This window comes from Molothrus ater, chromosome 6 (genome assembly GCF_012460135.2).
Source record: "Molothrus ater isolate BHLD 08-10-18 breed brown headed cowbird chromosome 6, BPBGC_Mater_1.1, whole genome shotgun sequence".
Lineage (NCBI taxonomy): Eukaryota > Metazoa > Chordata > Aves > Passeriformes > Icteridae > Molothrus > Molothrus ater.
In genome coordinates this window covers 6737251-6761551 of record NC_050483.2, presented here as the reverse complement: position 1 = coordinate 6761551, position 24301 = coordinate 6737251, and the positions used below count along the sequence as shown (strand labels likewise).

The 24301-nt window shown below is 39.9% G+C and overlaps 1 protein-coding gene across 1 annotated transcript; it reads right to left on the bottom strand.

The window, feature by feature from the left end:
- Positions 1 to 872: 872 nt before the first annotated feature.
- On the bottom strand, positions 873 to 20721 carry CCDC34 (coiled-coil domain containing 34). Its single transcript, XM_036384017.2, has 7 exons — positions 20664 to 20721; positions 20461 to 20611; positions 16223 to 16355; positions 13449 to 13556; positions 2983 to 3141; positions 2523 to 2664; positions 873 to 1366 (listed from the first exon to the last, which is right to left on the bottom strand). The coding sequence occupies exons 1-7, from the start codon at positions 20719 to 20721 to the stop codon at positions 1161 to 1163; spliced, it is 957 nt and encodes a 318-aa protein (XP_036239910.2). The 3' UTR covers positions 873 to 1160.
- Between the last annotated feature and the right edge of the window lie 3580 nt (positions 20722 to 24301).

Genomic DNA, 24301 nt, shown 5'->3' with positions numbered 1-24301 from the left:
TGCAGGCACCAGGTATTTACAGACATTGCTCAGGCACTACTGACGTTTCCTTCATGCTCAACAGTCACAGCTCTCCCAGCCTCTGAGACAGATGCATTCTTGTCAGATGCTGCAATCCTTTCATCATCTTTGTGGTCCTTCCCTGAGCTTGCTCCAGAGCATCACTCTCACTCTTTGCCTGGCACATTGCTGCCAGGAACGGGCCCAGCACTCCAAGTGTGGTCTCACATAGTTATGGTACAAAGGACAGACTCGTCCCTTTGTGGGCTCTTCCTCGGCAGCCCAGGAGCTGCTGGCTGGACTCACCACATCCATCATCAGCTCAGGTGACTGAGGTGAGGCTGGGCTGGCCTGCAGCTCTGCATCCACACCCCTGCTGAAGGCTGGCCTGACATTGGCTTCCTTCGAGCTCTCAGCAGCCTGCCCTCATCACCAGAGCTCTCCAAGATAATGCAGAGTATCCTGACAGTGACATCTGGCACTTCCTCAGCATTCCCAGGTGCACCTGACCAAAGCCCACAGATCTGTGCATGTCAGCACTGGCCCCAAACTTCCCACCCCTGAGCAGCTCTCCCTGGTTTGTGCAGATCAGGGCCAGCAAAGAGCCTGTGCTTCCCTCAAGAGCCTGCATCCATTCCTTGCAGCACTCCAGCCATCCCACTGATCTCTGTAATCCCAGGGACATCATAACCCTGCAACTGAGGCAGGCCAATTCCTTCTGCATTAAGCCAAGAACTGGTTTAAAATTTGTTACAAATTAAAACAAAACAATTTGTTACAAATTAAATTTATATTTAAAATAACCTAGTTAATACTGTTGCCCAAAAGAATAATTACACATACAAAAGAACTCTCCCTCAACAACAAGAGAGGAAAGGAAGAAACAACCCTGTGCATTTTATTGGCATTGAGGTACAGTCCCATTACATTTAATCTTTTTCTTTTTCTTTTTCTTAAACTAATATGCAATATAGAAAAAACATTAAAAGCCTGATTGGTCAACTAGCAGTAAACACAAAACCTGCTCAAAAAAAAAGGGGGGGGGGGGAAAGGGGGGAAAGAAAAGGCAGGCACAAAGCAATCTGCACTGGACATATAACTACACAGAACTGCACATTTATGGCCCCATTTGGTCAAGGTTGTAAGAACATTTTTCTGGACTATAACTTCTTTCTGCTCAGGGATCCAATACAAGGGTTACTCCTGGGCTTAGAAATCACCACTGGTAATTGCTGACAAGGTCCAGGTCTCTGACTCCTCTTCCTGGTGACAACTGTGTCTTCCTTTGGGGGAGACACATGTACTGGCTTCCAAGGAATGGGGTTACAATATGCTGGAGCTGGATACAGATTTCTAACAGCACTCCCTAGAACAGTTAGAAAATACACATCATTTAGAAGGAATATTTACACCACAAGCTTGCCAAAGCAAGCAGTTACAATAATTATACAACACAACATCACCTTCAGAGAAAGACAGCACAGGCACATCACATAATTAAAGTGACTCAAAATAATAACCAGTCCCCCCTTTTTACTTTTTAAACAGTAACTGGTATATTCTTCACTTCTACTTAAATAATAAGCAGGTTGAATGCTCAGTCCTTTGTGTTCTTAGAAACTGTAAATGTCTACAAATTGGCCATTTTGTTTTACCCAACCACATGATGGATGGGTACACTTCAAAGTTTGTAACACATTACACTGAATGACACGAGTGAGTAGACAAATATTCTTCAAAAATCATGGAATAAATGATTGCAGCTGTCAGTCTGTAATGCAGGCCCAAGCAAAACAGGAAGGCAAGGTATATCACTACTTACAAATACATGTAAGCAGAAGAGTAAAGGCTGTTCACCTGCTTTATACCTGTCTCTTGAACATTCAGAAATCAGAATTTTGGTCTCCAAACTATTTCTGTTGCAAAGTCACATAGAAGCAATTATTAATAAAAATAAGATGTTTTCAAACAAAAATGGAACAGGATTACAGAAGCCAAGGAGGTGCAATGCAGGTGAAAAGCACAATTTTAGCTCAGAACAGAGGTTGATGCCCCTGTCTCCTTTTTCAGACAGGACTTCTGTCAGCTTCTAACCGTTCTTGTGTCTCAAAACCCCATCTCTTTTCTAAGGGGGATTCAGGTGTGCTGACACACACCTTCTGTAACACACAAACTAACTTGACAATGACAACCAATTTGCTTCACAGCACCCAGGACTTTGCTCTAGTGATTCCTATGATTGCTAAGAAAAATCAGATAAAATCATTCTTTGGTACGCCACATAATTATCTCAAATAATGTCATTTTCCTCCCAAATAATAAAAAAAGAAAGGCTAAGAAAAATACACAAAAGGTCTCAATCTGTTTCCCTGACTTATAGCATAGTAAAAGTAACCATTCCTATGTGCCAAAACCTAGGTATTAGATGAGTGTCTTGAACAGCCTTCATTTTACACTAAAATACCAGAAGGAAGGAACCACCAGCCCAAGTCACTCCCTATTTGTGTACTGTATGTACAAACCTGTAGACTTCCCATTTGGGAAACCATAACCATTTAAAGCAGGTTGTGGTTTATTTCTAGCATTTTGCAGCCATTCCTTAAAGATTTTCTCTGATCTTGTTCTCTTCTCCTGTAGCTCAGCCACCCGTTCTTTTTCTTTTTCCTAGAAATAAAAAAAATAAAAGGTACTCATGGACAAAGCCCTGTACAATATACACAAAACAGTAAATAATTTTTTGCAGATTTCCAGACTGCTGAATACAATTCAAGTATTTCTTCAAATACAAGCACCTTTTCCTAACAATGGAAAAGATGCATTTCTTTTTTTGGTTTAAGACTGAAAAAAATCCCAATCTTCATGCACAACACTGCCATTTGATGTCCATATATTCAATGTAAGCTCTGAATCTAGCAAATCTGAATCTGCAATAAGTTGCAGATTAAGTCACTCCATCCCAATAAATTATGAGTTCATTAACACCTTCTCTTTTTTCTTCTTTTCTGCCTCTTCAGCTCTCTTCTTCTCTAACCATTCTTTATACTTTATGTCAGCCTTTTCTTTTAGCTGCATTTTTTCCAGTTCCCTTGTGGCTTTTTCTGCCAGTTCTTTGTTCAGCTTTCGTTTCCTTTCTCTTCTTTCCTATGTAAAACATATCAAGGAAACAGAACAGAAATTTTTGAGTATATTTCAATGAGAAATCCTTTTGAGGAATACAATAAATTTTATTACACATTACAAAGTAAATTATCATGAACATGAAAAAAATATGTGACACTGTAAGGTCTTTGAAGTCAGAACCTATTGACAACAAAGACTCCTCTGTGGACAGTCTATGTGACAACAAAGACTCCTCTGTGGACACAATTTCACAGAACCTATTCAGTGCTAGATTCCAGGTATGACAGACATATAAACTTGTCAAAAAAATACTATAAAAAATTTACTTTCAGATCTCCTCAGGTTTACTGCTCTGTTTTATTTGTTCTGAGATTTTTTAAACACTTTAGACACATCTCAATATTTCTGGGAATGAACTACATGTTGCAATTCTCAACAATGGTGTGTTAGCTTTACTTGTCAGTGAATCTAGAGCAAACTACAGTTCCAAATTCAAGTCAGGTAAACTTCCCCCTTGTATTGAGATATGCAGATTGTTCAGCACACTTCAGCATCAATTAAACAGTAAAAAAAGTTCACATAGAAATACAGTTCATGTTTTGTGGTATTCTCTTAGGTATTTTATACACTTCAGTTTATCCACATAGGGACTACTTCAATAAATCAATCCACACATTCCTCCTGTTCCAATTATGAAAGGGCAAATGAGAAAACACATTCTAGGGTAGGCAAAAACGTGACTTGAGGCTGAAGTGAAATTGCTGCCTGTATGATCTGGAAGACAGAACACACCAGAGGTGTCATTCACTTCTACATCTTTGCAGTGTGTGTGTAGCCAACAACAGTCTTCTGAGGAGCTTTCTCTAAGCAAACAACCACACATCCACTGGCCTTTGCCTGATCTGGACAGGGAGGTATTTTCATTTAAAGAGTGACAATAGCTGTCATTTCTGTTCCTTGTCACCTTTATGAAGTGTCTGGAATCTACTGATTGATTCGCTTTCTGCTTAACTCACTTAGCTCTGAAGCAACTGCATCCATGTGCAGAAACAAAAATCTACCAGACAAGCTGTGCACATGACTTGGAAGAGAGGCACAAGACCAAAGACCAGTTAGGTCTTAACAGAAAAGAGCTGTTGAAAAAATATCTTGTTTTTCTTTTAAGAAATCTACTTTTACACTTCCCTGCACACTGCTCTTGAACAAAGGAGATGGGTAACTTAGCAGAAACTCAGCCTGACTCAGAATTATTACACTTGGCAGTATGGATATAAATGCTTAGAACTACAGCTGCAAACTATAATCAGTAAATGAAATATGGGAAAAGGACATTCTCAAGAAAAACCAGAAATACATCATTCCCATTTTACCATTATATATTACCATTTTATTCCTTTAAAAGAACAAAAAGGCAGAAATCTAGAGCTCTCCCTGTCCCTCCCCCACCTTTTCCCAGGTTTACTGCACTTCTGGAAACTCCAATGATGCATAATGAAGCAGAAGCCAAAATACTGCACTGGGGACCAGCACAACTCCCTCAGTCTGGTCTGAACAGGAGGGTCTAAACTTGCTGGCCCAGTGCTTGTGCCCCCACACCAAAACCACCAGCAACCCAACAGACCAGCACAGAGAATAAAAGCCTCAGCTTATGTTGCTCTGCAGCACACTCACCTGATTGCTGCCAGCTCACAGAACCACTGGAGGGAGTGAGTCCTTTTCTGTTGGCCAGCAGCAGCAGGAGCATCACTACAGCTGGAACATCAGCAGCTGCACTGGGCACTGTGGGACTGCCCCCCACCCACCTCCTGTTCCAAGCCAGGCTTTAGCACCTCTGTTTACCATAAACTCCAAGGGGGATGCTGTTTCACCTAAAGTCATAAGGGTACTTTCAGTAGTACTGCTCTGGCATACTCTTGTCAAATATTCTTATGTGACAACAAAGACTTCTCTGTGGACACAATTTCACAGAACAATTGCAATTAGTCTTTTAGCTCTCTTTTCTATTTGATTTTTTTTGTTGTTTGGTGGGGTTTTTTCCATTTCACTTCTAATACATTCTAGCAATTATCAGCTTAACCTGTTTGGTGGTGTAGGGAAAATGGTCAAATATTAATACATCCCAATTACAATGCACATTCTGGAATGTAAAACTACACAGAATTATAAAACAATTGGTCTTATTAAAACGACTTCACAACAGTGAGGCCTGTACATGTGATAAAACAATTTACCACCAAGACTAATGAAGAAATACATTTCATTTTGGGAACTAAAGAAAGTTGAGATTCTGACATATTTTTATGCTAATGAAGCATGGAAACAAGATCTTTCCTAACATGAAAAAAACGCTTCCATATTTTAAGATGTTGAAAAGAAAAAACAATAGATTTTTTTGGCAAATGATTTAAACATCACCTTCCTGAAAATAAACCAAATAACCAATTGTCTAGGCTTTCCCTCCTTCTTCATCTACAATTCATCTCAATCTCTTTTATTCAGAGCTGTTTCTCTGTCTCTTCGTTACTAAATACTCCCCAAATGCACCAACAACTCCAGTTTTGAGACAATGGTTGTCTGGGACACATAAGAAGCATTAATGTAGATGAGAGATAATCTGTGAAATAAGTGAGTTAAACTGTGGGAGAAGGTGGCTAACAAAGATTTTGCACATTTTGATTTTTGCTGACTTACCTCTGATGTACATGAAAGTTACAAAACTAAGGATCATCCAAAACTACAGTCTTTAGCTAAGGGTCCTATTGTATAAAAGACATGACAATAAATATAGGAGAAAACTGAAAAAAAGGGGCTACTTCCATACCTAGGGGAATGGAAAACCATTTTAAGCAGAAAGTAGACTAAAAATCCTTCTAAATACTAGAAAAGAAAGGCAGGGACTCTTCTTAACTTATGTGTCTTAAATCACAATATTTAGGTGAGTTTAGCTACTCTCTAGGCTGACTCCAAGTTAAATTAGGTCCCATGTAAACAATAGCATGCCATACACACTAAAGCCACAACTATTGCCAAGTTTTACTTCCAGTGAGACATCCCTAAGACATGGGGACTCCCTGCAGAATTCCAGACTTTACACTGCCTAGAAATTTTTCTGCAGACAAATCAGAAATGCTTTCTTTTTCTCACAATCAGAACAGATTTTTCTTCATAAAGTTAATGTAGACCACATTCCCAACTTTAGTAACCTGTTCCATGTCAAGCTTCTGTCACCCTGACTGTCCCAGCTTTTTTCCCATCCTCATATTAGAAGTCCATCAAAAATGCTATCAATGTGCATATTGATGTCCATGTTCTTCATTCCTTTTCCTTTTGTTCCATGTATATGTGAAGGAAGAAATTACTTTTTTATGCTTGGTGTTGTTTAGATTGGGTTTTAAAAATTCTCTTTCATCTTGTGTTCAAAACAAGTCACAACCTATTCACTAAACCCCCAGTAAGTTTACACATGGTTGTGGGTATTACCTAAATAAGGTATGGATTGTAAAAATTAAGGTATTGATTGTAAAATTAAGGTATTGATTGTAAAACATCCAAGAAAGGCTTGTTCTCCTGCCACCCTGGCCCAGCACAAGACCAAGGAGAAAGGATACAAATCTACCCTGAAGGTTCAGTGCTCTGGGCTGTGATTCCATCAGGTCTCAGAACCCACTGAAGCCTGGCTCAGGTGAGTCCTTGGAAATCCCCCAGCCCACACAAATCACCTGGCCCACAAAGCTCTGATGGTGACTCTGCCCACAGCTTGTGTCTCACTGAGTCACTGCTAACTACTAACTTCTCCACAAAAATCACACCTACATGCATGTGGTGAATGCTCAAAGGATTTTAAAATCTGAAGAAGTGTCCCACTTCCATCCTGACAGAAGGCAGAAACAGGAAATAATTTTCCACGCAAGGGAAAAAAACCCCTAATTGCTTCTGAAACAGAGGCACTATATCCAGCTAGAAGAAAACTACTAAAACTTTGTATTTTAGTATCTTCACATCAGTGAGTAATTGAGAGGCTGGAATGTGTAAAGTGCAGAGGTGCTTTCTGTTCTGCATTTCCTATGTAGACTGTCACTGAGTGGAAGTATTTCCAGAAACTAATGATGTGATTTGGTATTTTTAAGATACTTCTCAAAGCAATCTTTTCCATCTTATGATCTGCAGAATGTGACATTTTTCTTTTCACAGCTAAGTGTTCACTTCGCAGCTGTTTGCTGACATCTTAGCCAGCATATTCTAGCATCAGTTAATGCTGAGTGATGGCAAAATATAGGAAAAGCCCACATGGCCAACATCAGAACACACACCCTAATTTACTTGTTTATCCTCATAATAATTGGGAACATCAACTTCTAGCAGTCTTGGAAATCTGGGTCCTTCAAACAACTGTAATTATCTTTTCAACTTTACCCCATAACACAACTCAGTGACCAGGCCTAGCCCACACCTCTAATACTTCTTTAATCTCTCTAGAATTTCCATGTGAAAACAACAAGAGGCTAGAAAGGAGATCAGCAACAGTCTGAGCTGCAGATGGCTCTTGACAAGCTGGCTTATACCAATTTACTGCTCAAGTTCACAGAGTCAGGGCAGACCCCACTGCAGCCTGGGAACTGGAGAATTGTTGCATCTTTCTCCCAAAATGTCTTCATGTGGGGACTCAATGTGTGTGACAGCACAAAGTTTCAGTGTACTTATTCCTGGAACACTCTTGGGATCTTCAGAAGAATGTAGACTCCACAAATGCTGCTGAAATACATGAGCACTCATTCACCTGTGACACTGGATTCCTCTTCCAAAACTCTGTCTAAAACTCATTCTGACACTCACCATGAGACATTAGTTCATTCTACTTACAGAAATCTAAAGGTAATTAAGATTCAGGTAAAACCTAAAATTATAACCATGGCATGGGCCATGCATGATACCACAGAAAAATTCTGTGTAAAGACTTTTCAGGTCCAGAGAGCAAAAGTCCCACAATATGTGGGAAAAAAAAATCCTTAAAAAATTAAGCCCAGACTCAGAAAAAAAATATAGATATGTAAAGACAGACTTAGGTATGTAAACAGAAAATGTTCATTCTTAAATGCAGTTGGTTCTCGTGACTGGAAAGCTTCCCTCACAAACACACTTCTTGAAAGAGTTCAGTCTTAAACAGGTGGACATCTTAGCATCTGTTTCAAGTCTAAACTGCCAGCAAAAACCATTGTACATCAGGCTCTCCATCAGCAACCAGAGCTGGGACTCAGCAACAGCTCAGTGTAAGAACGTGAACGTAGACAGGGAAGATCTGGATTTCATCACATTCCTGCCAGAGGAGATTCCAATGAACATGTCCCCAAGCTGCAGGCTGGCATGACAGGATTCTCCACCTCTTCTGTGGGAGTGCTACCATTCCTCACAAAATCATTCACAACCCACTGGATGAAAGAAAGAGAGCATGAGCAAGGCCAGCTATTGAAGTTGAAAGTCATGCTCAAGCTGTGGAACAATCTGTGCTCTGCACTAACCATGCTGAGATGAAACATACATTAAAGAAAAAGCCTTTGGTGTAAGAGTTGGCACCCAGGTGTCTCTTCTGGAGGAACCAGCACACCAAAAAGGAATTCTGCTCCAAGAACACTGTCATTCATTACTGCACACTGGGTTGGTTCTAGGCTTTGATATACTCCTTAATGCAAATCTTCAATGAAAAAACTTTCCAACAGAACTTTTCCATCCTGTACCTAGCTTCCATTAAAAATGATATTTTTCAGTAAGTAAAGGGGACTTATTGAAAAAAAAAAGAACAATAAAAACTGTTGAACATTCAAATTCCATTTTTAATGCTTGGTAATATTTACTTTTATGGAAAAAAAATTAAAAATTTGTTGCCTTATTGTCTATTCAACAATGCAGAAAGTATTAGAAATGCTACAGTCAATTTTAGATTGGCATTAGAATAATTGGTTTTTCCAATGGAAAATTCTAACTTCACTACTTGTGCTCTTACAACTTTGCTAATGTCCTAGGTTGACTATGTGATGTTTTTATCCTTAATTGTCTTGTTCTGTTTATGCTGAGTAATAAGTTTTGTACCTTTAATATACAGCTAGGTATCACATTATTACAGGATAAAGAATTACATGCAAAGACTAAATACAGGGATGTTAACAACCTGAGTTTCAGAGTTCCAGTTATTTTGGAATGCAAGTATTTCTCTTTGGGGATTTCCATCACTGCTGCAAACACATGCACAACACATGTAGTGGGCTTTTGGTTTGGATGGAGTTAATTTTCTTCAAAGCAGCTCCTGCTGTGCTGTGTTTGGATTTGTGAACAAAACAGTGTTTGTGATAACAAGTTATCACTAAGCAGTGCTTACAAAGCTTCAAGATCTTTTCTGCCTCTCCCCCCATGGCACCAGGGCACAGTCTGGGGGTGCATGAGGAGCCTGAGGGGGCACAGCCAGAACTGACACCCACCAACCCAAGGGAAAGCCCAGGCCATCCTGCTCAGCAAGAAAAGCTGGGGCAGCAAGGGGGGTCCTAGCTGCCTCCTGGGCTAACCCACAACAACAATAATATAAATATTTATATGTACACATGGGTATATATATGAATTGGATACTCCAGATATTTCTAAGTTCACGCTCTATTGACACTGTAAAAATGAAACAGCTTTGCAGAGCCAGTAAAGATGGATTAAATATGATTTGAAGATATTATATTAGATTGCAGAAGGTAGAGTGCACTGCATCAGAGTTGATTTTTTTCATATGCAATCAAAAAGCTGTTGTCATCAGGCCTGAGCTTTAATCCTAATATTTTATTCAGCATTAATTCCTAAGAGGTTCTGACTGTGATGACAATGATAAAGAATTAAACTGTCATGGCAGTTTACAGGCATTCACTGTAATGCATTTCTGTAAATGCATTTCTCAAAAGCTTCTTATACTTTGATTTGAAATCAACAACTCCACAATTACAGGTACCTTACTAAAGTGTTCATTTCCACAGCTGATGATAGCAATGAAAGAGACTTCACATCAGAAGTTCACATAAAACAGTAAATTAACACCAAACTTACTTGCTCAGCATTTATAACCACAGCCACTTCATTTTTATCAATAAATCCAACACTAACTCAGAAATAAACATTATAGTTACATAAGAATCATGTTATGTTCATTTTCCTTCTGGAATCAAAAGCACGCTTAGCATTATTTTAGAGTTAAAAGATTTTAATTGATACTTGCTAAAAGTCAACAGACAATTTACTGTCTGCCCACAAATGGCTCAACTTTAAGAGGGAGACAAACCAAGACTATTTTTGTCCAGGAGGGATCCAGTATCTTGCTGAAAATTGTAAAGGCATTATTAGGTCCAAGATAGTGCCTAAAAATTGGTTTTATAAAGCTTCCAATTCCTAGTGAGCTGAAAAATTTTGCCATGAATAAATATTTGCATAAACACATTTAATGGCTTAGAATGTTCTTTGATGGCTCATATTTCAAAATATTACTTCTAGTTCATTTACCACCTTTAAGAACCACAAAAGCTATTTACATAGAATACTAAACAGCTAGGATTCCTTTACTTTCAAAAATAGCTTCTATAAAATTATTAGAAGCATAAGAAAACTGTAACAGCATATAATTTTAATCTATATTAAATAATTAAAAAAAAAATAGTGGACAAAAACAGTATTCAAGCTTTGCTTCCTAACCTCACCCTAAAGGACTCTACTTAACATCACAACTAAAATTGCCATGCAAGGATACTGGCTTGACATAGAGAAAACCAGAATTGTTTTATGCATACACAAACATTTTACCTCTGACCCAAACATCTCTCACATTCCCAGCACAAAGACTGTTCCAGCAGTGTCTCCTGCTGCTGGATGCTCAAGATGAAGGAAAAGTTTGATGTGTGCTTCCCTTTCTTTATCACTGCAGTACTGAGCAATGGGAAAGGACACAGACTTGGGATTACAGAGGTGAGGTCCCTAAAGCACTGCCTCTTCCAAATAAAGCACTTGCTGCTCTCTGCACACAGGGCTCAGAATCAATCACTCAGCTTGAAAAAGGTGAGTGCTTAATGCAAATTTCACTGAAAAGTACTGCAAGCTTTGCCCCAAGAAGCATCTTTGGATACTTCTATGAGGAAATGAAGTGTTTTCCAAACAGGAGATATGTACACACTCCCCAAGAGAATTATATCAACTGTCAGTGCTCCTGACTCATACCTCAACTACAGCTGAAATCCTGATGCACCTTTAAAAATCTTAGTCACTGAATTGACCTATTTGTCCTTCAGTCTGTATCCAAATCCACAAATAATCTTGCAGAAACTTGAAGTGGGACAGTCTACACAGCACAAATGTTCACATCCTATGGACAGCTAAGCTTTTAAATTCAGTTTATCCTTGATTTGAGTGTGCTTTATAGGAAAGACTAGCCAATGAATCATCTGATTTAAATGAAAATCAGCTTACTGTTTTCTAAACACTTGCTCTAAAGATGACCCTATGCTCCCAAAACATAATTTGATTAAGTCCAGACACGAACAGGGCTTTTTCTCCTGTCCTCTAGGCTGCTGTGATTACCATAAAAAAGACCTCCTAATCCCACTGAGAACAGAATAGAAATTGTGAACCAGTAAAACCACAAAGTTCCAAGGAAAACCCAAATCAGTAGAAATTTATGGAAGCTGAAGGAGGTGGTAGGGGTAGTGAGGAGGAGACAGAAGGAAAACTTCTGGTTCTGAACTTGAACTATTTTAAGAGGCAGACCAACTCCTTTAAGCCAATGAATAGTCACAGACACCCAGAATTTAATTTTCATTTAAATTTCATTTTGGAAGAGGAAAATGGAATTGTATGTGCTGAACAATAAATCTACTTTCTCCTGTGTACTTTAATTAGTAATATAAATCATAAGAAATTAATAGATCAGGAGAGGTTCTGCAGTGGGTTTCTGCCAATTACCCAACATTAGCATAAAGACTAAGATGAATTAGGTTAGATCCAAATATATGTTATTCTAGTGGTTCTAGGCTGAATCTGAAGGCATTCTAAAATCATGAAAACAAATGTAGGAGGTCTGCCCACCCAACCCAGGCTAGTGCTGTTCTGATATTTTGGGTGAATGTTCATCTGCTTTTGCTCAGAAGCAGAAGTCAATGCAGTGAGCAGCTGGAACTGCTGCAGAGCATGGGAATATGAACACAGGAACTGCCAAGGCTGGACATGCCCTGGGCTCCCAAGGGCTCCCATTGTCACTGGCATACTGTCTGAAAAATCCCCTTGCCCAGGATTCTTCTCCTGGGAAGCTGAGAAGTTGCAAAGGAAAAGGAAAACAGTATTTTCTTATTTGCTTCTCCTAAGTTTTGCTACTTTGGAATGTGGTTGGGATTGTTTATCCAACATGTGAATTGTTTTGACTTAATGACCAATCACAGTCCAGCTGGGTTGGAACTCTAGGAAGAGTCAAAGTTTTTCATTGTCATTCTTTGTAGCCTTCTGTCTGTATCTTTTCTCTATTCTTTAGTATAGTTTTAGTATAGCATTCTTTAATATAATATAGATCATGAAATGATAAATTTGCCTTCTAGAAACATTGAGTCAGATTCATCATTTCCTTCCTGCCACAGAGAACCCCAAAAACACCACACTGCCTTTGCTGCCACCCAGGGCACATGCTCACCTGCTGTGACACAGCTGTCACACAGCCCCACTGAGATCACCATTCTATTTCTGACCCTGGACCCAGGCATTCCCTCAAGAGCCTTTTGATCCCACCCAGAAATTAATTACTGACTGAAGGAATTCCCAATTGCAAACTGTGGGCTACAGAGAACTCCCCCCATCTGGCCCCATACCTCAATTACCCCCTCCAAACCATATCCTCTGGTAAATACTCCCTGCCTGCCCCTGGTGATATTTAACTAAACCCTTCTTCTGGCTCTACCTGTGTACAAAACATTGCACACAGCCAAGATGTACACTTACCCAAAAACGTTTGGGCACTGAACCTGGCAAGTCTGGGTGCACTGAAGACCAAAACCCCAGCTACCATCAGCAGAAGGCTACTGCACAAGATGTACACCCACTGTCAGTTATGTGACTACTCAGAACACAAATCCCTTTGTACCCTACAGAAAAGAAAAATCAGTCTTGAAAAAACGTTCAGCTGCTTTGGCATGTTTTTATCATTTTCAATTAAAGCAGCCATTTACTCAGCAAACTGAAAACATGGATGGCCAAACAGACTGAGGAAATTTTACACAGGCTTACTCAAGCATGGCATGCACTAGAATATTTCCAGTCAAAGCAATATTTACCTCTTCTCTCTTTTTTAGGACCCATTCTTTGTGTTTCTCTTCAGCTATCCTTTTTCTTCTTTCCCATTCTTGATTTTGCTTCATTTCCTCAAGCTGTTTATTCACTTCCTAATTAGAAAAAGAGCATGTATTTCAAAGCTGTGGTGACCACTTACAGCAGTACTGGCAGTAGTGCTGCAGTTAAAACAATATAAGCATTAGATTCTGGCACATTTTCCTTCATTAAGATTTTGGAGAAGAAGAATAGCAGTCAACACAGAAATACTATGAAATACAATTAATGAAAATCCATAATTTTTAGGATATTAACGGGAAATACATCTTTCAATTAGGCTTTGGAAGCAATTAAATTCATCAAATCATTCCTCAGTTTATTGAAATGCCTTTTTAGCCAGTAGACTCTTAATTTGCAGCAGTACTTTCCTACAATATTTAAAATTTACCCTGTGTACTGCTCTGCACTGTGGATGGTATGAAAAGCTAAATGAAATATTATTCACCTGTGATTTTTCGTACCAGAACTACTAGAACTTTAGGGCTTAAGCTAAGGCTTACTAAAGCCAAAATTATTGCAGATTCTAGCAAATTTTCAAACAGGAGTTTTAATTTGAGAGAAGAAATTTTCCAAGTATATTTATAAGACAGACAGTATATACGCAACCATTTGTACCTCTCCAGTGAAATTAATAAAGACAAAACATAACTAAGGAGACAATTGAGAGGTCTACCTTCTCCAACAGTAACATTAACACAAAGTATTAATTTTCAATGAAAATTCATACCTTCAAACACAGACAGATTGAATTATTTCCATGAAACTGATTTTATGGTGCCTACACTGCAGTCAGTTTCAGACAGAACCCCCTTTCTTATGACACAGAATTTCAGTTTAGTAGGACATCAACAGAAGCTTACAGAAAGCTCAAACACCCACAACACAGACACAATTTGAAAATACAGTTGTTGCTGTATTGAGGCAAAGTTACCCCAAACAACATCTCTTTTGAGTTCCAAGACACCTGTATTGCAGGGATCCTGGTTTCTGTAAAAAATGATTGTCACTGTCATATTTTCTGAAAACTCCCTTCGCCAGGATTTCTTCTCCTGGGAAGCTGAGAAGCCTCAGAGAAAAATGAAAATGACATTATCTCATCTGCTTCTCCTGTGTTTTTGCTGCTTTGGAGATTGTTTATGCAACATGGGAATTGTTTTGACTTAATGACCAAGCACCGTCAGGCTGTGTTGGGACTCTGGAAGAGGTCACGAGTTTTTCATTAGGATCTTCTTCAACCTTCTGTAAGTATCCTTTCTGTATTCATTAGTATAGTTTTAGTATAGCAATCTTTCATATATAATACCATAAAATAATAAATCAGCCTTCTAAGAACATGCAGTCACATTCTCAATTCTTCCTTCCTCCTGGGAACCCTGACAATACCACAGCTGAAGGCACTCTGAGCACCTTACGAGACCCAACCTAATTCCACTCCAAATGTTTATCCACCTTTTTGACATTCAGGGCAGACTTGGTACTAATGTCAGCAAAAGATCTGAAACTTCACTGTTGCTTCTCAGGATATCAGTTTAGAATACTTTTATAATGCAAACAGAGCAATATTCTTTTGTATAAATATCACACATTTCATTCTCTTCTGGCATCTTACAAAAATGTTGATTATATTTCCCCCCCAAATATAAGGTTTTCACACTGTCTTGCTGCAGTTTAACATCTAATGTTTTCAAAATCTTACAAACTATATGGCTATTTTCTACATGGCCTTAAGTAATGCTTGTTCTATGACTGTTCTTAATACTGAGTTGAGAGACATCTGCTAGCTTACATTTACATTACCAATCCAGAATATAAATGGGAAGTCATGAAACATTTGGTGCATGTGGATTAACAGATCAAAGCATATTCCTCAAGCTTAACAAACTACTTTGGAGTACTGCTGACCTGTAAAATTCTGTTCCTGAGCCTTCCAGTGGTAGGTGTTCTATAAACAACATGAGGTAGCCCACATAAAACGTTACAGGCAATCCCAGAAAGGCTAGGAAAACATTCAAGGTCAAATAGTTAATCAGTAACTAAAGTGAGAAATTATCTAATTTTGATGTGATTGTTCTAATCATTACTCAATACTTTCCATTTGATTTTCAACAATGGTATCATCTAATCAACTGCAACTACAATCAGAGTAATCAGGAAAAGATAGGGTGCTCTCACTTAATTGTGTCCCAGCCCTGGTTCTCAAGAACTGTTCATCTACAAGGGGGAAAAAGATAGAATGAGGGAAAAAAATGCAGCAACAGGGATCCCTTTCCTGGGAAAGGACACCAAAGAACTGTAAAATTACATGCTGAGCAGGTAACAACATTGTTCCTCAAAACCAACCAAGTAGCTTGGCATTCTTACAATGAGCACACACCTCGTTTTCTTCTACAGCCTACATGCAGGCCTATGTACCCATGATGAAAATTAAGGCAGTAATTATATAAAAGTTTTAATCTTCTAACATGAAACCATTACCTGACAGCTGGATAAACAAAATGCTATACAGCACCCGTTCAATGAAGTACAACATGCAGCAAAAGAAAATGCACATGACATGAATCACACCAGCACTGACAAACACAAACACTATGGAGACCTAAACACTGCAAAAAAAAAAAAAAAAAAGGAAAAAACAACTACTCGTGTTTCTACAACCAAGGAAAAGAAAATGCTGTGTCTGCTCTCTTCTATTGCACTCAGAAGAGCTGGATGTAATCACCTGTGCAGCTCTAGCCTGCAGGCGGGCACGCAGCTCCTTCTCTTTGCCAATGAACCACTCTTCCCATGGTGAAAGGTTATCTCTCAAAGGGGACACTTGTCTCCCCCCTGCTGTTTCAGAGTGTTCAGTCTTCCTGAATTAAAAACAAGAGACAGAAGAGAGTATTATCTATAATGCATTTGATTGAAAAGTCCAAGTGTTACTGTTTTGAGAAAGTACTTTTCTTTCATGGCATGATGTGACAACAATGACATCATTTTTCTACTTGTTTAGTAATCTCCTAATGGATAAATGGCATTTATAATGCACCTCTGACCATCCCCCTTACAGTCTACATTTCTCTTGCTGAACTCCAAACTGTGGAACAGATTCAAACACTACCTTTTAGGAACTAAACTAAAAGAATACCCGTAACATCAAAGTGTCCCTTTGCTTCTCACAGATGGAAGCCAAGGCAAAACAGAGATTTAACATTAACATCCTGTCCTGGTCACAAGAAGCTCCATGTATCCAGTGGTCTTTAACAGAAGCAAAGCAAAAGCAGAGAATGTTATTTTCTTTGTTCAAGTCTTATACCAGTGGATCCATGGTATCAGGCAACCTCAGCATTAAGAGTCCATTCATTATGAATCCATCTGTTCAATCCAGGAAGAAATAAAGCCAGCATACAACACTTGATGGTATTATACAAGGTTCTATTAGACATTTAATAGGATACCCTATGTAAGTCACTCATGAATAATGCAGCATTCCTAGCCCCAGGTCACAAATATCTTTTATGAGATTCTATACATTTACTCTTTCATAAGTAACACAGTATATTAGGGTCCAAGTCAGCAAAATTTGAAAACAAGTAAAGAAATTTCTTTACAAGATTTCTTTTATCTGCCACAGAATTTTTTTCTTGAGAACAAAGCAATGAAACTAGACTTCACTTTACTATTTCCTATGGATGTACAGGCTCTGGAAATACCTACCTGCATACATATTCCACTACAGTGAGGAATTCTGTTTGCTGAACCTAAGCTACAGAAGAAGCATCCAACAAGCATATTATGCTAATGCTGCAGAAATAAAACTGGTAAATGTAAGGCATCTGTATTTTATCAATATAAAAGTACAATATATTCATGACAAAGCAGTACTCCAACACTCAACTGCACAACATTTTCTGTCCCACTCATCTTCAGAGTACATTTCTGTGCTAGAAAGCATTTGGGGACAAAGCCAGTGTTACAGTTTGTCCTACTCTTCTTCCCTGTTGTTCTACCATGTGTGTTTGCACCAAGAGGACTTTGCTGGTCAGCTCAGGGTAACTGATTCACACTGAAACCCACCTGGAGCAGCTTTATTTCCCCAGACAAATCAACTTTTACGGTGTGAAATGCAAAATAACAGAACTGACAGGGACACCCCTGTCAGTGCAAGGACAGAACTGCACACACCAAAGACTCACCAGCCCCACACGTTCTGCTGCACTCCAGGGCTTTTATGCTGCAGCATTAATAAAGACCAAAAATTTAACAGAGGCAGCTCTTAAACACATACATATAATAAGACATGCCACTTAAGAATGTCTAATAACACATTTTGTAAGAAAAAAAGTCTCTGAAAGTTCATTAAAGGACAAAAGTATTACACATTCACATTCAGGAAAGAACCCCATAACTTTGTACAGACTTGACATTTTGGGCAGGGATACTTCCTCAATACATTCTTTTGCTTTGTGTGATTTGCATTATGGCACTTAATGGAACAAGACTGACAAATTAAACCAACCTTAGAAAAGGTACAAATAGGAGAATAAATAAATTAGGGAAAATAAGATTTATTATGTCTTTTCTTCTATCAGTACTCATGAAATTCAAGCTGTTAACTTCTCAAAAAAAGTTATTCACAGTAATAGATTAAAAACTTACTGCAGACAAGTAAGAAATAACACCAAATGAAACTTAAACTGAGGAAAACACAAGCTCAGTATTAAGACCTGTTAGGAGAAACACTTCTCCAATACTGTGTCTAAAGCTCTCCAATTGCACCAGAACCCAGGCTTCCTTGGTGTGCATTGCAGCCACCAGTCACACTCTCCTGGCACACCAACCATGCATTTTAAACCATGCACTCCTTGAATTTCACAGGACCATTTTCTGAAATTCTAGCACTTAGGAACTTCTTCAAAATAATTAAAGTAATAGACTTCTTAAAATAACCCATTCTCAAGTGCACATTTAGTGCACTTATATGTAAATAAGTATCTTAAATCAAACTGGACACATCTGGCATTTAGACCTAAGTCTGATTAACAGTGAACAGTGATTATCATTTGCTGTATATTCACTAAGGTGACACATCAAACATAACACTGGATCCACAACCAAAGTATGAAAATGCCTAACAGCATTAACAAGGCCTTGCTTTTACTCTTTCTCTTTTGCAAATGTTGCATTTCCCACACTGAGTAGCTGCTTCCAGCTAATTTTTGTGTCGTTTTAAGAGGACAACAACAGCAACATTCAGAGCGCATGCATACATGGGGAGCTGCATAAGAAATAGTCTTTCATTATTGTAATTCTGGTATCTTGGTAGCTACAGACACAAGCTGCCATATGAACACAAGGTAGGCACTTAGTGCAGCACAGCAGCAGTGTTACCCAGCAGCACAGGGTGTATTTAGCCCACTGCTCAGTCATGTGAAAAATGCCTATTTTATGATTGGCTTTTTGCAAATATTAAAATGAATATTATATGTGTTATGTTAGAAAGTTATGCTGTATTAATTTTCTTAAGTAGTGTGTTAAATATGGTTTTAGGTTATAACATAATGTTAAAGTAGAAACTATGCTATGTAAGATACTTTTTTAAAGAAAGGACTCGCACTGAGATAGCAGCCACAAGACACCCAAATCTTTTAGAGAGAAAGAATTTATTGCTCCATTATCAGAAGAAATTAACTTCTTCCTGCCTTGCTCAGCCCTGAAGAGCTGTCAGGATTAAGAAAGAGTTGACACTGACCAGACAGAATCCTTTGTTTGAATGGAATTTATGCATCATGCATGAGATGCATGAATATGCAACAGGCTATTGCTTTTAAGGGCTAATCCTCTGTTAACGTGGGTCCTTTTTCAGGCTTTTTTTGCCCAGAAAAGGTACCCGGACCATCTGTAACTCTTTGTTCTCATTGTCTTGTATTGTCCTAATCTCAATTGTTCAAATTTTTATTTCTCTAATTACATTACTATTTTATAATCCTTTTATTACTATTCAACTTTTAAAATTTTAAAAACAAGTGACTGGTGTTTTTCACAGTCAGACTGCCATCTCAGGCCCCAAAAGTGGCTGTGTTCAGCTGCACCTCAGTGCTGCCAACACTGCAGCAACAGGCCCGAGTCGAAGCTGCAAAGACGTGCTGCAGCTTGAACAGACTGCAATGAACTCCCAAGGGCACGAATAAAATTGCTCATTGGGAACAGTACAGAGAGAGCTAACAGAAACACTGAAAGAAGGGACCATAAACCGGCTGGTTTCTTCGCTCAGAAGCTTCTGGCTACAAGTGAACACTCTTTCCCTGGACTTTTAGTACCTTTTTCGAGAAATGTGTTTAAGAAAAGTGCAGTGTGGTCCATATTCCTTCACTGCTCTCCGTGGAAGTTTGAGAACCCTGCTGGAAACCTGCATCCCGTGAAGCTCTGCAGTCCTTCCTTTACTTCACTGGCACTTTTAGCTCAGCTCAGCCTCGCTAGCTACATTCAGCCCCAGTTAATGAGCAAGTCTGTGAAGTTTCTATCGTGAAGCTGGTTTTCCAGATTAGGATCGGCTCTCCCTGCTCTTCCCCCATCTATTTTAAGCGGAAGAAGAATTATTCTCCTGTCAAGCCAGCGAGATCCCAAGTAAAAAGAATGCATTTTATGTTCGCATATAATTAAAATGGAACAAGATTAAGCGACCGGAGGAGGAGCTGTGCAACGCTTACAACACAAAACTGACTCTGGACCCAGCTACATACACTATTCAAAACAACCCTGCAGTCTGCAAGCACTTTTAAATTAAGGCAGGAAAGATGTAGCCTCTAAAAATCCTCAGGTGTCCACTGAGAAGACTTCCCAAGACAATAAAAAGGAACAAAGCTCCTAAAGCGCTCATCTCTGCAAACAAGGCTATATTTATGTAAAATAATCTCCTGTCTCCGGCGGAGGGAAGCGAGTGCAAGGGCAGAGCCCGGTCCCCGCCGCGGGGGTTACCTATGGCCCGGCGGGCTCCGGGAGGCTCCGGGAGGCTCCTCCCGCTCCGGGGAGCTGCAGCGGGACGGGAGCGAGAGCGGCGAGCCCTCCGAGGGGCTGGGGGAGAGCCGGCCCTCAGCGAGCAGGCGGGCTCGGGCCGCGGGTCCCGCCGCTCATGGCGGGCACCGGCGGGAGCGGTTACCGGGCACCGGCGGGGGCGGTACCGACGCGGGCAGGGGCGGGCGTGGGCCGCGCTCCCGACGATCCCCGCGGCTCCGCCATGGCCGCCCCCTCACGGCCCCTGTACGGCCCGGGGAGAGACGGCGGGTGAGAACGGCGGCCCCTGCCGCGCTGGTGGGCAGCGAGCCGAGGCCCCGCAGCGCCGGGATGTGCCGGGGCCGCCCACCTGGCACCGCCAGGGCGAGCACCGACACGCCTGTGCTGATCACAGCGACTCCTCGCAGCTCCTCTTTATTCCTTCACGTTTCTGCGCACGCACCCGTGCAATAAACAGGGACCGGTAACTTCATCTGCAGGTGGCAATCCTGACACATCACAAGGAGGCATCTTAACATTCAAACCCCTATAATCTATACTAGCATCGAATTGCAAAATCCCATTTCAGTCCTCACCGTTACTATCTCGTTTCTGATTCAGAGTTCTAAAGCTTGGTTTTCATACACATCTGCTAGGAAAACGGTGTCCTTTGCCTTCTCCATCAGTCAATTTTCCACTGAGTCTACAACTATCTGTAATAAATAGGTCAGATTATACATCTATATAGACATTCCTATCCTTGTTTGCCACTACATTATTTGTCAGCCTTCTATTTGGGTTCCAAATCCCAGGAACACTGTCCCCCTTCATTGCTTATGCTGGGCCATCCTTATCCCCCACCTTTAGTCAAATCTCGACCAGGATCAGCAACAAACATTTGCACAACCAAAGCTTTTCATTACCTTCAAACTTCATCAACCAAGGAGATAACTGCTGATCAGCAGTTGGTAAATTTTTATAAAACTTTGAGTAACTTTGCTGTGCCTGACTAAGCAGAAGTATTACTCATATTAACATGAGACACAGAAGTTTGAAAATTAGTGTTAATTTGGCTGCTGTACCAATTGTTCTTGTGGGGATTCTTCAGGTGAGTTTAACAAGAAATGTATTTTTAATTGGATAGGCAAGTTGAAAAATAGGAAACAGTACTGGAAACGCTTTGTCTTAATTAGGAAAATCAATTGTGGTATCTGAGCAGCTGAATGATATAAAAAGGTTGTCCAATCTATAACCATTACCACCAGCAAAAATGAGTGCTGTGAAGGAGGAGACATCTCAATGCCACCATCATTAACAGTCCTAAAAGATGCCTAAAATGATCATCTTGGAAATTTTAAGAGGGGATGTTTGGTGCTTGGGCTGCAGACTGACAGACACCCAAATATGTAATTTCTCTGACAACAGACTGCATCTCTCCTGTCTCTCAGGAGCATGTACTTCTCCCTCCCTCTTGTTCTTTAGACCTTCACTGACACACAAAACCTTACTAAAATGGTAGTAAAACATTTGGCCAAGCAACGTGTGGTGTGAGCAAGCTAAAGCTCAGGGTGCATCAGACAGCTGCTGAGGCCAAAACCAGGAACACAGGAACAACCAAAACCAGGAACACCAGGAACCAGGAACAACCAAGAGCAGGAACACCAGGAACCAGGAGCACAGCCACAGACTCAGGGGGAGAGGCAGAGGTGGAAGGGATTTGGGATTTCCCCCTTCAGCGGTGGAGCTTCTGCATTTGGCTTACCATTTCACAAGGAACTGCACTTTTGACAGGCTGGAGAAATAACATTATGGTTCCTGTAAGAAAAGAACACATGTTATTGCATTGCTGATAGTCCTACAGAACTGTTTTCTAGCAAGCTGAAAAACACAAAAAGGGCCTGAATACATCTCTGATCTAAGCACCCCCAGAATACATCACTGAGGCACATGATGCTTAAATAACTCCATCCAGTTGTGGCAGATTGTTGATTGTTATTTTATGATTATGAAATAAAGAATCAAGTATGATTAGCCACAGTATCTCACAAACAAATTATACCTGTTGAAATAATTTGATGATTCAAGTATTGCAGACAACAGAGTATCATTAGAATCTAAATTTCACACCAAGTAAAGTTACAACAAGAAGAAAATTTGATATTGGTCTGAATTCTTAGGATACAAGTTACACAATCCAATGCCTCAGCTATGTTCAACACAAACCACAACCTGTGGTTTTACAGGCACTTTTGTATATGTGCTGCATTCAGCTGAGAAATAAAAGCAGCATCAAAGTTGTTCAGTCCATGGCTACCCAAGCACTGTGAGCAAAGCTCCATGTCATGGCAAGCAGGAAAACCTCAGCTATTTCAACAGGCTGCAGACCAAGGTAATTTTAAACATCTCAGGAAGGTCTGAAAACCTTCCCTAGCCTTAAAGCCCATCTCACAGTGAAGAGTGGCAACAATCATAAATGATTAGGAAAAATGACAAGTCCGGTGTTGTCTCAGTGAATTGAGGAATTGCACTGGGAATCTCTCACTTCCAATGGAGGCCTACATCACCTGGAATGGCCAGAAACTGTGAAATGGATGTCTCAAGGAGAGGCAGCAGCAACTTTGCCAAACAAACATTTCAGCTTGTCTATTCCCTTCCTCTCCTGTTATACAGAATATGAGAATTTCTCAGGATGCTGGAGCAGGTATTTGGGAAAATAGCTTATATTAACAAACCTTAGCACTGGGACAAGCTAGTGGAGTTTATGCACTGAGACTGCCCATAAGGGAGGTTGGCAAAAGCCAGTTCACCCTTTGGGAAATTAAAGCATTGCTGCTGGAATGGGCAGAAGCACTCCAACTTTGAAGAGATGTGAAAACATAAAATAATATGGTTACTGTCCTGCTTACCATTGTGCCCAGCTTGTCAAGCCAGCTCCACAGCCACTGTGCCCTAGTTAACACAGGAAAGGTATGAGCCCAAACAATGTAATTTGGTTAAAAAGCATTGAAACAACAATCCTGCAGGTTCAGTACACAACTTCGATGGCCACAGAAGGATTGACAAGATAAATGGCATGCTGCAAGGATAGCAAATCCCCAATTCTGTGAACCGAATGCCAGAAGCAGCTGCCCTGGCAAGAATTACATGCCAACACTGCTAAAGCCCATAGGCAAAATCAAACTGCCACAATGAAGCACAGAAGTTGCCACAAACAGCTGAATGAAGTGAATAAAGACACACACACACCCCTATGGTTGATACCAGTGTGCAAAATCATCCTAATTTTTCACTAAAGAAACTACAAAAACTATCTTCAGTCTTACAGTGCTAGCTCACTGTCACAGACTATAGAATAGGCACTTAGAGCTATCTAGCAACAGTGAGAAAATTCAGAGTAAAAATAGCATGATGTGTTCACAGACCTATACTTTCTGTCTGCATGCTCATGTCGATCAGTGTGTCTGAACAACCAAATGCTCGTGACAGATTTCTCAAAGTATTCCCCAATAGCCACCCACAGTATTTAAAAAAGCATTTCACACATAAAATATCAAGAAGCAATTCCTTATGTAACAGACACAGAAGATATTTATATCCTAGACACAAATCAACTACTCTGAATCACTAAGCACACTTTGATTTGCCAACTCTTGTTTATGAAATCGTTCAGTTTTAGACATTTGACTGTAATCTAAAGAACTCGGGTCTCTGAAAACACAAGAGCCAGCATAAGGAAACTTCTCAGTTCAACTTGATGAACACTAGGCAGGTTTAATGAAAGGAATGAGATCAGATTGCTTGTAGATGTCATGTCTAATTCCCCACT